This window comes from Miniopterus natalensis, chromosome 8, assembly GCF_054644295.1.
Source record: "Miniopterus natalensis isolate mMinNat1 chromosome 8, mMinNat1.hap1, whole genome shotgun sequence".
Taxonomy (NCBI): domain Eukaryota; kingdom Metazoa; phylum Chordata; class Mammalia; order Chiroptera; family Miniopteridae; genus Miniopterus; species Miniopterus natalensis.
Window position 1 is genome coordinate 49,700,481 of NC_142088.1, and position 17,890 is coordinate 49,718,370.

The window sequence follows — 17,890 nt, forward strand, 5'->3', positions numbered from 1 at the left end:
TTAAGTAAGCTCGAGAGGAACAGAGTGGGTGTGCGCTGTCATGGTGGAGAGAGGGAGGGAAGGAGAAAAACCGTCCAACAGCAGGCATGTCCCCAGGACCTGATGAGTCCTGTTCACTGGGGTGTGTGGCAGCAGGGCGTGTGTCCAAGGCCACCTAAAAATAACCAAAGTATGAATTATATATATGCAGTTGCTATCAAACGTGAAATAACACAAATTTCATTAATCAGAGGTTGCCTGGAGGTTCCCAAGCCTCTTAATTAGAACCACCTTATTAAAAATACTATCAAACAATTCACCAAAATGCAAACGCCTGCGCATAGCACTGACCTCTCAAATGAGAATGCCCAGGGGTGGGCCCCTGAAGTGCGTTTTCAGAGCTCCCGGGTTATTTAGATAATCGTAAACATTTGGGAAGGAACAAATGAGAATGGTTTATAATTAGATTTCTTAATATACCTATGCACACAGATGCATCTAATGGATTCAAAACCACTTAAATCTATCATCTGAAATCCTACTAATAATACTAAAAGTTTTACTAGTCCCCATTTTCATAGATAACACAGGCATACTTCACACAGACCCTGATGTGACATTTTTATCTTAGAGATTAAATGCAAAAAACCTTAATATTTCTGTCTTTCTATGGCTATGGCATTGTTGAACCCAAAACAGCCTATTAATTTTTCTTTGTTAGAGTCAGAGCAACACATATAGATTGTTTTATTATATTTTATATACTACATTATATTATTTTTATATTTAAGCTAATAAGAAAAGTTATAGGTCTAGCAAGAGTTTGTTCAAGATTATCTGGGACAGTCCCAGTTTTAATATTCTGACCCACTGTGTCATAGTACACTTAGATTGTATATGTCTTAAAATTTTAGGTTAATAAAGTCATGCTATTTACAGGTTTCTGTAAAAGTGCTTATGACTGTATCTTTAAAAAGTCTCCAACTTATGAGATAGGAGAATGTTAAGCAAGTTGTTTTTCAATTAGGAAAATGCTATATAATCTTGGCATAGATGCCAGCCTACTAGAATCTCTGATAAATAGTATTAACAACTCAGACTGACCATTTTACTGTATTTTCAATTTCTAATATGACATTCATTTTCTGTCTCTTAAATAACTCAACAAGAAAATAATTTCTATTTGGAAAAGATTTGAGGAAAACTGGATTTATTTATTTTTTAGTTAAAAAGGGGCTATGCTGAATGGTCAGGCAAACTGTCATCCTGGTTCATTTTATCTGGGGTTTACCTTTATCCTGCTGGTCCCTGAGCTACATAACACTTCAGTGTCCATTTCCCAATATTAATTTATATTTATTATTGTGACTAGGTATGGCTAGCAATCTTGCCTATGGCATTGTGGGAAAGGCCCCCCTTGGAAGTATCAATATCAGTTTAGACTTTGTAGTCTCTTTCTGAAACGTAACCTAGGCTTCCTCCCAGATGCTCGAAGCCAAGAAGAACATATAGCCCCCTCTTTACCATAATCAGGGCCATTCTATTCCCAAAACAGTGAGGCATACGTGCCTTGAAGTACTTTTGCTCTGTTGAAATCCTGCCCCCATCAGTTTGATAGGTGCATTTGATGGTCAGTCCTGATTGACCACACCTGGAACTATTCTTCTGGAACATGAGTAGAAACTAAAACCTCAATTCATGGGAAAAATCTCATGTCTTTTCTATTCTTATTCTGCAATGTCGAAATTTCCTATTTGCATATGAAAGCTCAATACTACTTTGATTTAAAAATAATCTCTTTTGGAAACTCATCTAGCCTAATGAATGACTCCTTTATCTGCAGATTTCTCAAAGGATAGTTCTGTTTCCTGTTCTCTACAAGGAGAAAATGAATGTCTTATTACATTCCTAATAACTACAGACAACGAAGGGAAAACCATCATTCATAGCATCAACGAGAAAGGTGAGCGGCATGCCTTCCATTGTCAGTGGTGAGTGATACTACATGGGAGAGAAGAAAACAACCAGGGAGACACTTTGGGTAGCTTGCCAGGAAAGACATTTCCAAATTGTTGATGAAGTGCCTCTACTCTCCCAATGACTGAAATGTTCGATATGTTTCCATATCTCTTATTAAGACCAGATGAGTGTATTTGTACTAATCATCTTCTCCCGGAAAGCTGGCTGTTGAGTTGTAGATAGGTTAAATGAAATGTAAGCAAAAGGTGTATATTTAGGAAAGACAAACCAGAGGGAGCACAGCAGTCTACGAAGCTGAGTTTTGAATCAGGCGAATCTTGGTTCTAATCCTGCTCTACCACTTAATAGCTGCTTGACGTGCTGGAAGATATTTGCCTCTCTGGGCCTCTACTTCCTTATCTGTAAAATGGGAAAAATAATAATACTTTCTTTTAAGGATTGACTCAGGGATTAAATGGAATGATGCATATAAAACATGTAGCAGTTCATAACCTACAGTCATGGGTCACTGTAAATGATAACACTGAATCAAAAAGACATGAAGCAGGAAGTGAGGAGGGAGGTGATCTGAGTCCATCGCTTCTGTGGCTTTGCATCCACGCCTGCTCCGGGAGTCAGCTTGGGAATCGGGAAGCCCTCAGATAAAAATCGTGTCTTCAGTGAAGAGGAGAGAGAAGTTTATTTTAGAAGTTTATATAGAAAAAATAGAATAGTGGGAAAGGTAGTTTTGTTGAGAAGTTCTTAAATTTTTGTGACTATCAGACTCCCCTGGGGAGCATGTTAAATGCCTGCGTCCTGAATCAGCAGGCCTGATGTGTGGCCCGGCAGCTCTGATAGAGATGCTTCAAGGCCTCCATTGAGAGGCCCTGGCCACATTCTTAGGCACAGGTGCTTCACCTTTTCTGCCTTCAACTAAGAATGTGTCCCTAAAACTTTCCAGCAGAAATGACAGCTGCCTTAAATCAGACCTTTCCAGACCTTATCAGCAACCTCCTCCGCCTCCCCCACAAAGCTTGGAACCCAAGTCCTGCCCCAGACAACAGCAGGGAGGGCAGGCTGGAAGGCACGTGTGTTTTGCTGTGTGTGCTTGCTCATCAATGTGCTGACAAAATATTAAGTCCTGAATTTGAAACCAGGAGTATCAAACCGCCTTCACTTCAGAGTGTAAACACCAAAGCAATTATTCCAAAGTAACCAAAAAGTAAGTTCAAGACATCGTAAACCAACCAAGAGAAGATGATTAGGAAAATATCACATTGCAGTGCTAAGGGGCAGGGAGAGGTAAAGGTGTGCACAATACGAAATGTGAGGCTATGATTCTGACCGTGACCTTGAAGTTCAGGTGGGCAGAGTGCACCTGGAGACTTGTTCTTGAGAATCTCATTTGAAATGAATATGTAAAATGCATCATAGAGGCCATTAGTTAAGGAAAGTTAAGGCGAATCCTATTTTATTAGGAAAAAGTACAGTAATTTTGTCATTGTCTGTTTTATAAAGTCAAATTCTTCAACCAGACCCTCAACCCTCTGTTTGTGACCATGGCAGGGACTTTAGCACATTTTTCTGAAATCAAAACCATTCCTTATGATATTAATTCCATTAAAAAAACAAGTTCCAAACAAAAACAAACTTCCAGAAAAGGGTCTGTCTTTAATTCGGGGGCTTTTGTAGATAGTTGGTTTTATTTTTATTTTATTTCATTTATTGGTGTGTGTGTGTGTGTGTGTGTGAGAGAGAGAGAAAGAGAGAGAGAGAGAGAGAGAGAGAGAGAGAGAGAGAGAGAGAGAGAGAGAAACATGCCTTTGGCTGATAAAATGCCTCATTACTGAACTGTTGGGTTTTTCCTTTGTTCTCCCACACAGTAGGAGTGGGACATCAACATGCCATCCTTCCAAGAGCACTCAGGTGCCCTGATGCCTTTAAGGCATTTTATTCTCTCTGTGCTTTTGTAGCAGGGAAATGTCACCTTCCTGAGGCTTACCAGGAGTCAACTGACAGCTCCTAGGCGGCTGCTTTCCTAGCAAATGTGGGCCTTTCTAGCTAAGCCAGAGCTCCCAGAGCCCTGAGGGTAGAACCCATCCCCAGGGGTCCATAGGTCCCTCTCACTTTAAGACCAGAGACACTTAGGACAGCTGGTGGGAGGCCTGGATAGAAAAGAGGAAAAATGGGAAAGGGGGAGATGGAACTTAAGAACTTCAAACAAATTGAAAAAGAAACCATGGGAGGGGGAGTAGGGAGAGCTTTGCTCATCTTTTTTTCTTACATTTGGAAAACTTTCAGAGGATAAGAGCCACAAAATCTTGAGGGACCAGTCAAGAATGATAGTTGGGGAGCCTTCCTGGCAGGGATGCAGGTGTGGATGTTACACCCATGGCTTCCAAGTTGGAGGTTCCAGGCCCTGGAGGTCTTGAGGATAGAAAAGGGGAAGAGTGAATTTGTTGTAACAATAATAATAATAATATTAGCAGCTCTCATTTATCGAGCCCTTACTTATACTGTATGCCAGGTATTATTCTAGATGCTTTACATATATTAATTCATTTAATACCCTCAACAGTGATATAAAACACGTATTGTTATTATTTCCATTTTACAGGTAATGAAATTGAGGCATAGAGAATTTAAATAATTTGCTATGTTTTGCAGCAGTTATGTACCAGCGCTGGTCCTGGAACTGGAGGTCTGGCTTAAAGTCCATGCTCTTAACTACTGTGCTATACTGCCTCCCACTGGCTATATGATTATAATAAATATTTAAATACCCAAAATATATTAGATCAGCACTGTCCAATAGAAATGTTAATGCAAATCACATATACAATTTAAAATTTTCTAGAAACCACATCAAAAAGTAAAAAAAAGTTGAAATGAATTTTAGTAATGTTTTATTTAATCCACTATATCCAAAATATTGTCATTTAATTGTGTAATCAATATAATATAAAAACTTATTAAAGAGATAGGTTACTTTTTTTTTTACCAAGTCTCCAAAATTAGTGTGTATTTTGTATTTATCGCACAACCCAATTCAGAAAAGTCACACTTCTAGTGTTCAGTAGCCACATGTGGCAGACCTACCAGACTGGCAGCATTAGAAACTCAGGCCCTTAGAATTAAGTGCAGCACTGACCTGGATTTTCTATTGTGTGACTTACTTGAGCCAAGGTGTAGTCTTGAGAAATGTATAATTCCCAATGATTCTAAATTCTTAAAATAATTATCTCTACCAGGCCATGCCTATTCCTCCTTTTTTTGTTCCCTAGTGGAGAGCCCTCTTAATTCACATTCTGGCTGCAGGGTCTTAGCAAGCTTCATCTTGCTTTAAGCAAGAACATGCTATGCCTCACCCCAGATATTTTGTAGTCAAAGATGTAGCCAGTATATATTCTCATTGACAGGTGCCTGCTGCCTTCTTTGCAGGAGTGTTGCTAACGTATTAGAAGCAGCCATGGTTCATTTGCTATGCTAGAAACAGTCTTTAGATCTTCATACCATAGTTGCTATTTCATTAGCTCCTTTACTTATTTCTGTATAATCTCCTTACATGGTTTTTTGGACAAAGAACAAAGATGTGTGAGGCCAGGCATCGCACTGCTAGGGGGTCATTAGTCTTGCTCAAATTCAGATCAGCTATAGATTCTTGAAAGTAGCATGAGTAGTCTTGGGTATATAACTCTCCTTATTAAATATTGAAAAACACTAAGAGTTAAAATAAACTAAGCATGATTCATTTCCTCTCCAGATACCATGGATTTGCCTCACTTCTTGCAGAGGGAGGCAGATATTTAATGATAATTTTTATGTGGGATTTTTTTCCCCCATGAAAGCAAGGGGAGAGCTTAATTATAATGTTTCATTAAGAAATGTATCATGTCCCAGGCATATTGCAAGGATTATTAGTCATTCTGCTGTCAATGAGGGAAGGTACCATATAATTGCAAAATTACATTAATATCATCAATGGTCAAAATAACATTTCATAGAATGTTCAAGTTAAAAGGACTATACAAAACATCTAATTTCCCAAACTTCTCTGATGACAACAATCACTTCGGATACTTTTAATAATAAAGAATAATAATGAAGAATCTGTGGCTGCATCCGAGACCCACTGAATCAGAATCCCAGGGGAGAGGTCTAGGAAGATGTGGGTTTAATCAGCATGAGCACTTGGGCTTAACCTTATTGTCAGGGAAGGTAAGGGGACACTGAAGTCCTATACCTTTGTTTTACAGATGAGGGGCCTGGGGCTCAGAGACATGGAGGACTTGATGGGCTTAGATAGGTAGTGTACTTCAGATAAGAACTGAACCCACCTCCCCTGACTTCAGTCCAAAAACTTTCCAGGACATCAGGCATTAGAGTTAAAATAAAACTGAAAGCCATGATTCTCTTCTGTGCATTAAAAAATTAAAAAATAGAAAAGCAGCAGCAGTAAATAGTAAACTTTTCAGGGGGTATGTTTTATATAATTTTGAATATAATCTCTTAGTTTCAAAAAAATTCATAAAAAAGTAATTATGTGTATGTGTGCGTACACACACACTCCATTTCTGCTTTATCATATGCCCAGAAGAGACTGAGACTATCTTTAGTGATTAAACTATAGTTTTAAACATTCCATGTGCACTAATTTTCACTCTCTTGGATTTTAACTCTGAGTCAGCCTTTCAAGTGTGTATCCATTTGCTTTTAATAATCACACTCTTTATCTCCTATTCTACTTTGAAGGAATTAGAGCTATACCTCAACAAGTAACTCACTAAAAAAATTTTTTTCAGCAAAACTTTTTCTCTACTAGAGAAAAAGTATAGTTGGAAAACTTAATGACAAATGTTTATCAAAATGTTAAATGTTTATTAAGTTCTTTAGATTCCACATATAAGGGAGATCATGTGATATTTTTCTTTCTCTGCCTGGCTTATTTCACTTAGCATAATTTTCTCCAGGCCCATCGATATTGTCCCAAAGGGTACGAGATTCTTCTTCTTTATAGCTGCGTAGTATTCCATGTGTGTAAATGTCCTGCAGCTTTTTTATCCACTCAGCTACTGATGGGCACTTGGGCTGTTTCCAGATCTTAGCTATCTAGGGCGGGTGGGTGGAGGGGGAGGGAGTAACCAAAGAATTTATATGCATATATGCACAACCCAAGGACATGGACAATAGTGGGAGAGGAACTGGGGAGGGGGAGGGGGAGGGGACGGGGTGGAACGGGTCATGGGGGAGAAAAAGGGACATCTGTAATATTTTAAACAAAAATAAAATTTTAAAAAATGTAAATGTACCACCTTATTAATATAATTTTTTTTTGGTTTCCATAGACTGTCCAAAACCTCCAAACATTCCCATGATTATGTTGGGGGTCTCACTGGCTATTCTTCTCATCGGGGTTGTCCTACTGTGCATTTGGAAGCTGCTTGTATCATTTCATGATCGCAAAGAAGTTGCCAAATTCGAAGCAGAAAGGTCAAAGGCCAAGTGGCAAACTGTATGTAAACGCTTAGGCACTACTCCTTGTGTAGGGGTTAAAGTGTCTTATAGAAGAAATAGGGAGTCAGCTTTCTTCTGCTCTAAAAGAGAATTAGAATGTCATGTTCTTTCTCTACTACTCTCACCATGTCCCCAACAGCTTTGATTTCTGTTCTGCTTTGTAGTCAAAGATGTAGCCAGTATATATTCTCATTGACAGGTGCCTGCTGCCTTCTTTGCAAGAGTCTTGTTAACCTCTTAGAAGCAGCCATGGTTCATTTGCTATGCTAGAAACAGTCTTTAGATCTTCAAACTGTAGTTGCTATTTCATTAGCTCCTTTATTTGTCCATTAATTGGGTCCCAGGTGGTCCTCATAGCATACATTCGTGCATTGGGGGGATTTCCTCCACTCTGAAGAGTCTCATGAAACTCCTTATTTAGCTACTTTGGGATAGCAAGGACATATATTTTATTTCTCACCACCAGGAGGACCCCTCAGTCCCCATTTGATAAAGCATAGGTGCTGTATCTAAACATTTCCATAAACATTTATGTTATAGTTAATGGCATAAGGTTCATGAGTACTAGACAGTTCATGCCAGTTACCATGGAAATACACATTACTCATAATAGGTGACAAAGCAAAGTTGAGAAGAGTTTTTTAAATATCATCAACTTTTTCGGAATAACATAAATTTCAAACAGCTACCTGAAAAAACAAAAACAAAAGTATCAACCTTTAAATATATGTACTTAGTAGATATAATTTATGTGTCTTCTCTTTACTGTAAGCAAACACAAAACGGGACTCCAATTTTCTGTGTTTCTTTTCCACAGGAGAGATAATTACATTTCTAGAGGCCCATAGAAACAATTTCATGGTTTTAATTTCATCTCTCTATCTCTAATGGTGCACCCAGCTATCTAATAGCAATTATCTTACATTGCTGATTCTAAAAACAGTAATATCACAGGAGAAAATACAAGCAAACACAATGCTCCTTTGGGTTCATCTGCCTAGATTAACTGGTGTTAACACTTTTTTCTCTAAGTCTTTAGTGATATCTTCAGTTCCTAAAGCACATGGAATTTTCTGTTTTGGATAAATTTAGCTTGATAATGGATGTTTATATCTTATGCAATTATTTTGAAATAATCATAATATAAGGTGCAGGACAAAGGGCAATAGGATATTTTATCTACTTTATCTTTCCCCTTAAAGATGCCTTTAGACACAATAACTAAATGCAATGTATGGGTCTTGTTTTGATCCTGATTTGAATAGTCCAAAAAATACATTTTTTGACAACTGGAAAAAGGTTAATGTAGACTGGGTATTAAAATGATAACAACATATTGTGATTAATTCAATTAGGTATAATAATAGCATGATGGCTTTGCTTAAAAAAAAAAAAAAAATCCAGATTTTGGGATGAAAGGAAATGAAGGCTGGAAATTTGCTTTGAAATCATTCAGCCAAAAGGGAAAGAAGGATAGTTGAAGCAAGTGTGGCAAAACCTTGATAATTGTTGAATCTTAGTGATGGGTCTATAGAGGTTCATTAGACAGCTTTTCTCTTCTCTTCTTTTGTGTATGTATGGATGTTTTATAATTTAAAAAAACCCTTTAGGAAAGTAAGTTGTGGATTTGCATTGAGTATAAAGTTTATCCATCCCTAACAAGGTCAAACGTAACCTGACAGGTTAGTTTGGTGACTTAGAACACAGTGTTGGGGCAGTTAACTTCACCTGACCCCTGGCCGTAGCTGTTGTAACTCTCACCAACTGTCAAGCAGATCCCTGGCAACGGTCAGAAGGGCGACCATGCAAAAAAATGTAGTTAAGTTGGCATTAAAAAACACACAAATAAACAAACAAAAAAAGCAACAATAGCAGCAGTTAGTTGAACAACTACCAGCCCTGTGAAGTTGTCTTCATATTCCCACTTTGAATGTAAGGAAACTGAGGCTCTGAGAGGTTAAGAGATTTCCCAAACTGTTGATCCATGGTGGAGCCAAAGTCCCAATTATAGCTTCTTCTTCCAAGCACAGCCTTGACCCTCCTAGAAATAATAAGCACGTGTTCCACAAACAAGCTCTCTGGCAATTATGTGATGTGTATCTACCGACCAGCACATTTTAATGTTCTCATACAAAAGCATGATTACTGACAAATGATTAATATCTTTAAAATAACATTTTAATTAACAGTTAATTTCCCCCAAACATGAATTGTTTTCCCTCAGGATGTAGAACATGACTGAAATTCAAATGCTAAATTTTTGCCATTTCTATATCTAAAATGGAACAAAAATACGCATTAAACAGATTAAAGCATGAATGAACAATGTGATTCCCTTGCTAAACTGAGTTTCTTTGAATAATAAATGTTTGATGTTCTTGACTAGATAATGACTGGGTAATAATTATTCACTTGCATGCAATAGAGGTTTAACTCAAATAATTTATCAATTCAAATTTCACTAATATGCCCTAACCAAAAAAAATGTTGCTCGGTGCATCCATTTTGGGGTCTTCAATTTGATTCTGTTTTTTATCTAAAATCTATTTCTTCTTGAGGAACCGGATTTGATAGGTCTGCAGTACCCAGGGGACCTCCAGAGATGTGAGAGACAGTTGGGTCTCCTGACTCGCAGGGTGACAGAGTGCAGGATGAAAACGAGCTTCATTCTTGCCTCCTGAAACATTTCATCATAGCCATAAAGAAAGGTTACCTTTTACTACTTTAAAAAATAACCCCCCCACATCCACATCCTTTCTGAAAACAGAAAAGGAAGGTATTTAAATTCACCTTTGATTAGACATTTTTTCAAAGATGACAAGTCATTAACTAGAGGCAAAAAATGTTCAGTCTGACATTTCTAGCAGTCGTGGATTGATTCTGTACTGTACGAAGCAAAGCAGGCCTGCGCCTGGCAGTTAGGCAATCATTAAGAGAGCTGTGGGTCATGACAGAGAGCTTTCTCATTACCACTTTTTCAAGCTCTAAAAATGCGCTGTTGCAATTGCAGAATCCACAGCCTAAATTAGTACCCCCAGATGCCTGAGGGAATTAGCCTGGTCACCCTGGATGGCTGAGGGAAACCCTACCTTTTCTAAAAGGGAAGGAGCGCAAACTTACCTGAAATGGAGCCAGACACAAGCCCTTGTCTCAGCTGAAAATCCTATGTGAGGTTGTCACCAGCATGGCACTAGAGGAGCCAGTATTAGACATTGTCACACTTCCAACTGTCAACAAAACCCGTTTGAGCTCATTCCCCTGAGTCCTGATCACGGGCTGAGGGCCAGGAAACACTCTCCTCACCCCTGATATATACTTGCTCGTTCACCTTTAAGCACCCACCTTACCCCCTGTTACAGTGGGGCCTGCCTTATCCATCACCCCCATTAGCATGCCCAGGCCCTATAACTAGCTTTGCAAAGAGACCCCCAAAATATTGTAGGCCCGAATAAATGAAGTCCCTTCAAAATACAAAATGAAAACCACACAATCAAAATTAAACATTCAATTACATGTCTACAAAATAACATTGTATAATCAATCAGTCAATTGCAACTCAAGCCACCTCCTTTAAGTCCATATAAATGACATTTAGAGTGGGATGGGGTATATTTTAATATGTTTGATGTGATATGAGATGGAGTCCCCAAAGGAGTTCCTGGCCCTACGCAGATCTAAGCTGGCCCTTCTCACAGCCATTTACTCTGAATTTCAGAGCCAACTTCTTTCTCCAAGACAGTGCCCCTCCACACTATCCCCAACCTGCACTGCTTGCTTTTTCCATTTTTCCTCTTCAATTAGTTTCTTATTCTTCTGTAGCTAACTTAAATTTAATAGCACATAGGCTCTTAAACTTAATGGAATTCCATATGTGTTTTTGTTTGCAAATAATTCTCTACCTGTATCCAAGACCACATCTGTATGCCCTTCACCCTCCAAATCCCAAGTCCTTATGGCAGCAGGATTAGATAAGGGCTGGAGGACCCTCAGGACTATGCTGGCTGGCCTCAGGAGTAGAGACAATATGCCAACTTGGCCTTCAGTTATCATCCACCTCCAAGGACGCCCTCGTTACTGAGAGCATCTCTCTCCGAAGGTGCATAAACAAAGGTGGCATGTTACTCGGTCCAAGGTCAGGCCACTGGCTCTGGGCAACATAGAAAAATGTGCAGGGGTCATTCCTCCTCAAAATGAAGACATTGTGGTGAATCCAAGGGTAACAGCTGGGAGAGGCCAGGGAATATTTTTTATTTTATTCAGGTCTTCTAAGAGCTGAGAGAAATGTACTGAGAAAGCCAATATGATCATGATTTTTTCAAATTTATGCCTAGAAATTGCTACCATCTCTACAACTCATGGAATAAGAAGACCAAAGTATAAGATGTAGTAGTTTGGAGGGTCTGAGGTGATATATAGATTCCATACATACCCAGAAATGGGCTTGGAAATGTTAAGAGCACCAAAACCCTGGGGGGAAATATCTTTATTACATTCTCCAGGACATAAAAGAAAAGGAAGTTCCAAATATGAAGAGGAGCTTTAAGTGCAAGCTAATAAGAAGAGGCAGCATTTATTGAAAACTGACTATGTGCCAGGCACTGTGCTAAAGTACGTTACCTCGTGGACGTGGTAGGCACTTTGGTGATCTCTCTTATAGGTGAGGACACCAAGGTTTAGAGTGGCTTAAGTAAGGTCACATGGTGCTGTTGGGTTTAACCCCAGGCTGTCTGACACCAAAGCCTGTGTGGTCAACCTTGTACCTTACCCAGAAGTCTTGTGCCTGCCAGGAATAGCTAAACTGAAGAAGAGAAATAGAAGGAACAAGCTTAGCGTTTCTCCAAATACCTAAAGAGCCTTGGACTGTTTGGTCTGGGCGATGGCACCTGGAAACACATCTACAGCCCAAATAGCACAGCTGAATTATCCAGGCTTTGGTGCAACACCTCTCCACTGCCCAAGGGCATAACCATCTTGCCCAACCTGCCTTGGGGCCTGTGCTCCTTCAGGAGCCCAGTGTCGCAAACACCAGACTCCAGTGACTCTGATTCACACCTAGTTTCTTTACTATCTAGAGCAGGTGTTTACTGCCCTAGGAGTCTTTCACTGCTTCTCCCAAGCAGCCAGTTACTCCTTTTTCTGAATTTTTATCTCATTTTTGCAAGATTATTTGTGCCCTTGTTTGATGCCTCTCACCAGAAACATGTTTCTTAAAGGCAGGTACTACTGTGTGATTCAACTTTGCATGCTTCTACCAGTTCACTTTTCCCATTTTTTACTTTTTTTACTTTACATTTCACCTTTGAGTCACCTATTGGTTCACTCTACTCATTCAATAAATAACTGACCACCTACTATGGGCTGGGCACTGTTTTCAGTACTGGTAAAATAACAGTGACTAAAACAGCTAAAGTCTTGTTTTCTGTCAATAAATTATTACATTTCCAAAAAGGGTAAGATCTTTAGAATACACATACAGAACTAGTTCTGCATATTTAAAAATAAAATGAAGATGTATAAATTTTAAAATGCTAAAAGCATGACATCAAATTGATCAAAACTATTCAAATGGTTTTCAAAATTGAGAATGAAATTGGTAATGTCCAATGAAATTATTTAGATATATTAAAACAGTGTACTAACAAAATGTACATACTTTCATGTGAACCCTTTTTTTTATATTTTAGGGAACCAACCCACTGTACAGAGGCTCCACCAGCACCTTTAAAAATGTAACCTACAAACACAGGGAAAAACAAAAGGTGGACCTTTCCACGGATGGATAGAACTACTTTGTGCATGGAAAACGTCTGTTTCACTGATATGAAATGTTAATGCACTATTTAATTTTTTTTTCTTTGTTGTTTCAAAATGAGGTTTGTTTAAGATAATAATAGGTCATTTGGAGATCAGTCGTTCTCTGTATGAAGGTTAGAGACTATGTTGACAGGCTCAAAATAATCAAGAAGAGAAATACCTTAGCAAAGAGGTGACTTTGGGGATCATTTGAGGAGTACTAAGTCTATTGCATTAATGCCTCAAAAAAATCATCAAAGTGATTCAAGGGGTCCTGATTTGCATTTGAAAAATATTTGAAATTAGAATCTCATTTTTTCCCAGAATACAGCTACCTGAAGTCTTTGTCTCAGCAAAGTCACAAAGTCCATATGCTCACATCGCATAAGCACACTTGCCAATTTATTCCAAACTTTTAGTAAATGTGCCCTTTTCTAAATGAGGATTTAATTTTATTTTTTTAGTTTAAGAGAAATGAGATTCTGATTTTACTTCAGCTGAAAGAATGCAATTCTCTAAAAATGTCCCAAATGTAAGAATGAAATTAAATGTGAATTTCTGTGATTTGTCTGAACCTAAAAGCCAGATACACAAATAAGCGTTTTACTTGTTTTACAGATGAGGGAAAAGTAGTTTCTAAATTAAGAAATGACCAGTAAAAAACAAAAATAACAAGCCTATCATTTAGATGATTTTCAATTACCCCAAAATAAACTTCTACACTCAGTTTCCCCTCCTGATTCTGAGTTCTCAAACTATTGCTTCTTCCGTATTTCTCAGTCTTTTTTTACTCAGTTTTACAGTCTTCTAACCCCTGTAATTGTCATGTGAAAGTTTTAATTTCTTGTTAAAGAATTACTTTAAATTGTTAGTTTTTTCAACAAGAATGCCAATATTACAAAAGGAACACAATTTTAAGTGGTTTTAAGTCAAGCACATCAAGAGTACAAAAGTCCCTTATGAGTAATGGGCTTTTGAACTTATAGTCTTTTCCCACTTGCATAACATAATTGACATTTCAGCTGCATATGGTAAATATGCATCATATAGTTACTTTAAAAAGTAAGATTTTATTGCAAAATACAGGTGGATAATTAGGGATCCATAGATTGACTGAAGAGATGGACATTGCAGAATAATATTTTTTATAGTAAACACTACTTTACAAAGCACTTTCTTCTCCTTTGACCCTCGTAAGGAAACTAAGGTTCAGAGAGTAAGTAGAACTGGTCCAGAATCTAGATCTTCTAGCTCCAAACCATTTCTTCTTTCTACAGCACGAGGCTGATTCTTTTGTCAGTGAAATGACAGAAAGATTTTTGTGAGTTAAGTGGTAACTATCCTTAGCTTGACTGAACATACAGCATTTAGACTACTGGGATGCAGGTGAAGTCTTATACTTTTGTGCCATGTTTATTGCCTTTGAGTAAATTGTAATGTGAAGTCTTTTACCATGTGAGGAGTTCGTTCTTATTGGAGGCTTCATGTTTATCCACTGAATTGGCACAGTGTTCTATGGTAAGTTTCATCAGTCTTACAGGTAGGTCTGTGCATACTGATTACCTAGAGACTTTTTTTGCTGGTTTCTAAATAACTCAGGTAAATCCAACACTTGTGTAATACACAGCTATATTAAAAGAATTACTAAGCAATCATCTTGGAAACCTGAAGGGCTCATGTGCCTCCAACTTCCTGAATGAAGCCCAAGGTCTGGGGAGAATCTAGAGCAAAAAGGAAATCACCATTCTGATGACACAACCATAGTATTCACCTCGACATGTGACATTTTTGTGTTATTACTCGAATGAGATTTTAGAAAATATAAGTTTTCCTCTTGTGTGTATATAGAGAAGAATTTGCTATTTGTCTGAATACTGTTTTGACCCAAGGCTGGACCTTGAAAAGGCCAAAACATTAACAGTAGTACTTCTGTTCACTGAAGAGTTATGTTACATGAAGATAAAATGGGTTTTGTAAGTTGTTTTATTGTTTTTTGTGTTGACATAAATAAACGTGGTAATTTAAACAATGAGCCTTAGATGGATGATAATTCCTTTTATTTGCTCGATACAAAACCTTCTTCTTGGGTTTCTGAATCCCTGTGTGACCGGCTCTGAAAACCTTGCTGATCTCAGTCTGGGGCCAAGGATAAGAGCAGAAAGAAGCAGCCGCAGGATGCAAGAGGCAGCAGAAAATCGGCTATAATTTGCTGCATGGTTATAATACCCACATTACAAGGCCTTTTAAAACAGGCCTGGACATTACCCCATATTTTGTGAAAACAGGGTTAGTGTTATGGGTGGAATAGTGGTCTCCACCCTAAAATTCATGTATTGAAGTCCTAACCCCCAATACCTCAGAATGTGACTGCATTTGAAAATAAGGTATTTAAAGAGGTAATTAAGTTTAAATGAGATCATTAGGTTGGGCCCTAATCCATTATGATTAGCATCCTTATAAGAAGAGATTAGGACACAGATGTGCACAGAGGCACAGGGAAAAGACAGCCATCTACAAGCCAAGGAAAGAGGCCTCAGGAGAAACCGATACCTTGATCTGGGACTTCCAGCCTCCAGAACCATGAAAAACCAAATTTTGTTGTTTAAGCCATCCAGTCTGTGGTGCTTTGTATGGCAGCCCTAGCTGACTAACACACTCAGGTAGTGCTACTTTCCTGGGCATCCATTTGGCAGATTCCCTGGTGCCATGCTCATTTTCCAAATCAAAACACAAACACACAAACAAAAACAAAACGAACCAAAAAACAGACAGAGAGCAAATACTAACAAAAAAGTCAGCCTAGAAAAAGTCTCTTAGAAAGGCCCATTCCTTATAAAAGGAAAGAGAAAGTTGAGTCATGAGTAATTTTGTGCTGAAACACACTAAGGCCGGAAGTTTGGAAATCCACAAACCACCCCCATTTTAAAGACTGAAAAAATTACTTTCTCCTTCATTTTTCCATCTGTAAGATGATGCCAATGCCTGTCTCTTTTAGCACCTCTAACAACCCCTGACACTCAGCAGGGGCTCAATAAATTCATTCACTCAGTACTGATAAGTATCTAGCATATGCCAGACTCTGTTCTTAGGCTTATGGACATAGGAATGAACAAAATAAGCAGCTCCTGTGCTCCCAAACAAAAAGCTTACCTGGCTGGGCTTGGAGAAGAAACAGGAAAGACTGCAAAATTGGGAAGGAGGAAACCGTCTTTGGGGTGGCAACTATGTATGGGTGTTACAGAGAATGAGATATATGCCGTGGGGGCAGTTGGCTGTTCATTCAAACATCGTCATCCCTTTGGGCCTGCAGCGCAAGGGCTTCAAGATGAGAGTGACAAAGCCAAGCTCATGGGTGTTTCATCTGAGACTGCACCTGGTAGATTTAATTTGGTCCAGGTTCCCCTTTAAGAGTCCTCAACCCCAGAAACAACTGTGCCCTGAAATACTCCTGTGAAACCCCTCAAATGGCAGACCCCAAATCTTCCCCAAGCAGCCCAGAGTCCCCTGATTTGCTCTCTCCTTCACCTCTCCATGCCCGTTCCTTCTAATAGTTCTTGAAGGGACATGATACTAGAGAAGCAATCTCACCAATAATATTCTTTAACTAAAGGAGACAGCCGACCTCCCAAAAGAGCAAATTTATTTAAATGTTCATGATTCATAGTGATTTTGTATCATCCTCACTTTATGGGAATCTAAATAGAGAAAAAAATTCCTTATTCAGAGGGAATGAGAAAGAGGGATTGAATGAAATGTGATAATTAGAAATTCTCCCCCTTTTGTTAAATTTTATTATACTGCAACAGACTCAAGTCAACACAGCTAAAAAGCAAAAAAGCACTTACGTGCTCAGGGCTTAACAGTAGCTCTCTCTTTTAAGAGGTCAGGATATTGGATTTTGGACTTTAGGCTAGGATGCTCTGGCACCAGATGCATGAAGTTCTGGATGAGGCTTCTGCACCCAGGAAGGTGGGCATGCAACTTAAGCCAAGACATCTTTGGACTGTGAACCCTGGGGCGTTAAATGCTGTTTCTCTGTGCTTTGGAGACGATAAACGTGAATCTCCCTAGGGCGAGCAAAGGGGGAAAACTTGATTCTCTGTTCTCTCCCACTTGGCCGCACAGCCAACCAACCATGAGAGAGCAGCATGGACACCCCAGTAGTTTTTCATCTCATAAGCTTGTCCTGGAGCCAGGTCCTAAGAGAAATCAGGCCCTGGAAGGCACAAATTTGACCCACACATGTTATCTGATGTCATTAATAACTTTAGGACTTTACGAGTGGTTCTAGTTCAGTTTGAAATTCAATCTGACCTGTGTAATTTCTAGGCACATGTTTTATGAAGAAACTTACTGCTCAAATAGTATTTGCTCTTTCAGCTAGAAATGTATTTACATTCATGATCCTTGCAAAGCAGCAAGTCCTGTTCCAGGTCAACCTCTAAAGATAATGCATCATGAAACTCCATTGTTTGTCAATGACTGACTGGGTAAAAAGTCACCATGTTCATTTCTTTCACCCAATTGGCTTTGCTATACTTAATATAGGTATGCGTGAGCACACACATGCACATACACACACACGTTTCTTATTTTAACATCTATATCTTACTAGATTTATTTATATCTATTACTATGACATAAA

The 17,890-nt window shown here is 38.6% G+C and overlaps 1 protein-coding gene across 1 annotated transcript in view; it reads left to right on the plus strand.

Annotated features, from left to right (window-relative positions):
* Nucleotides 1-13,549, plus strand: part of ITGB6 (integrin subunit beta 6) — a 64,375-nt gene extending 50,826 nt beyond the window's left edge. Inside the window, exons 14-16 of the mRNA XM_016195639.2 lie at nt 1,823-1,942; nt 7,284-7,450; nt 13,137-13,549. Of these exons, the coding sequence (XP_016051125.2) occupies nt 1,823-1,942; nt 7,284-7,450; nt 13,137-13,235 (386 nt within the window). The 3' untranslated portion in view covers nt 13,236-13,549. The remainder of the gene's footprint in view (nt 1-1,822; nt 1,943-7,283; nt 7,451-13,136) is intronic.
* The last annotated feature ends 4,341 nt before the right edge of the window (nt 13,550-17,890 follow it).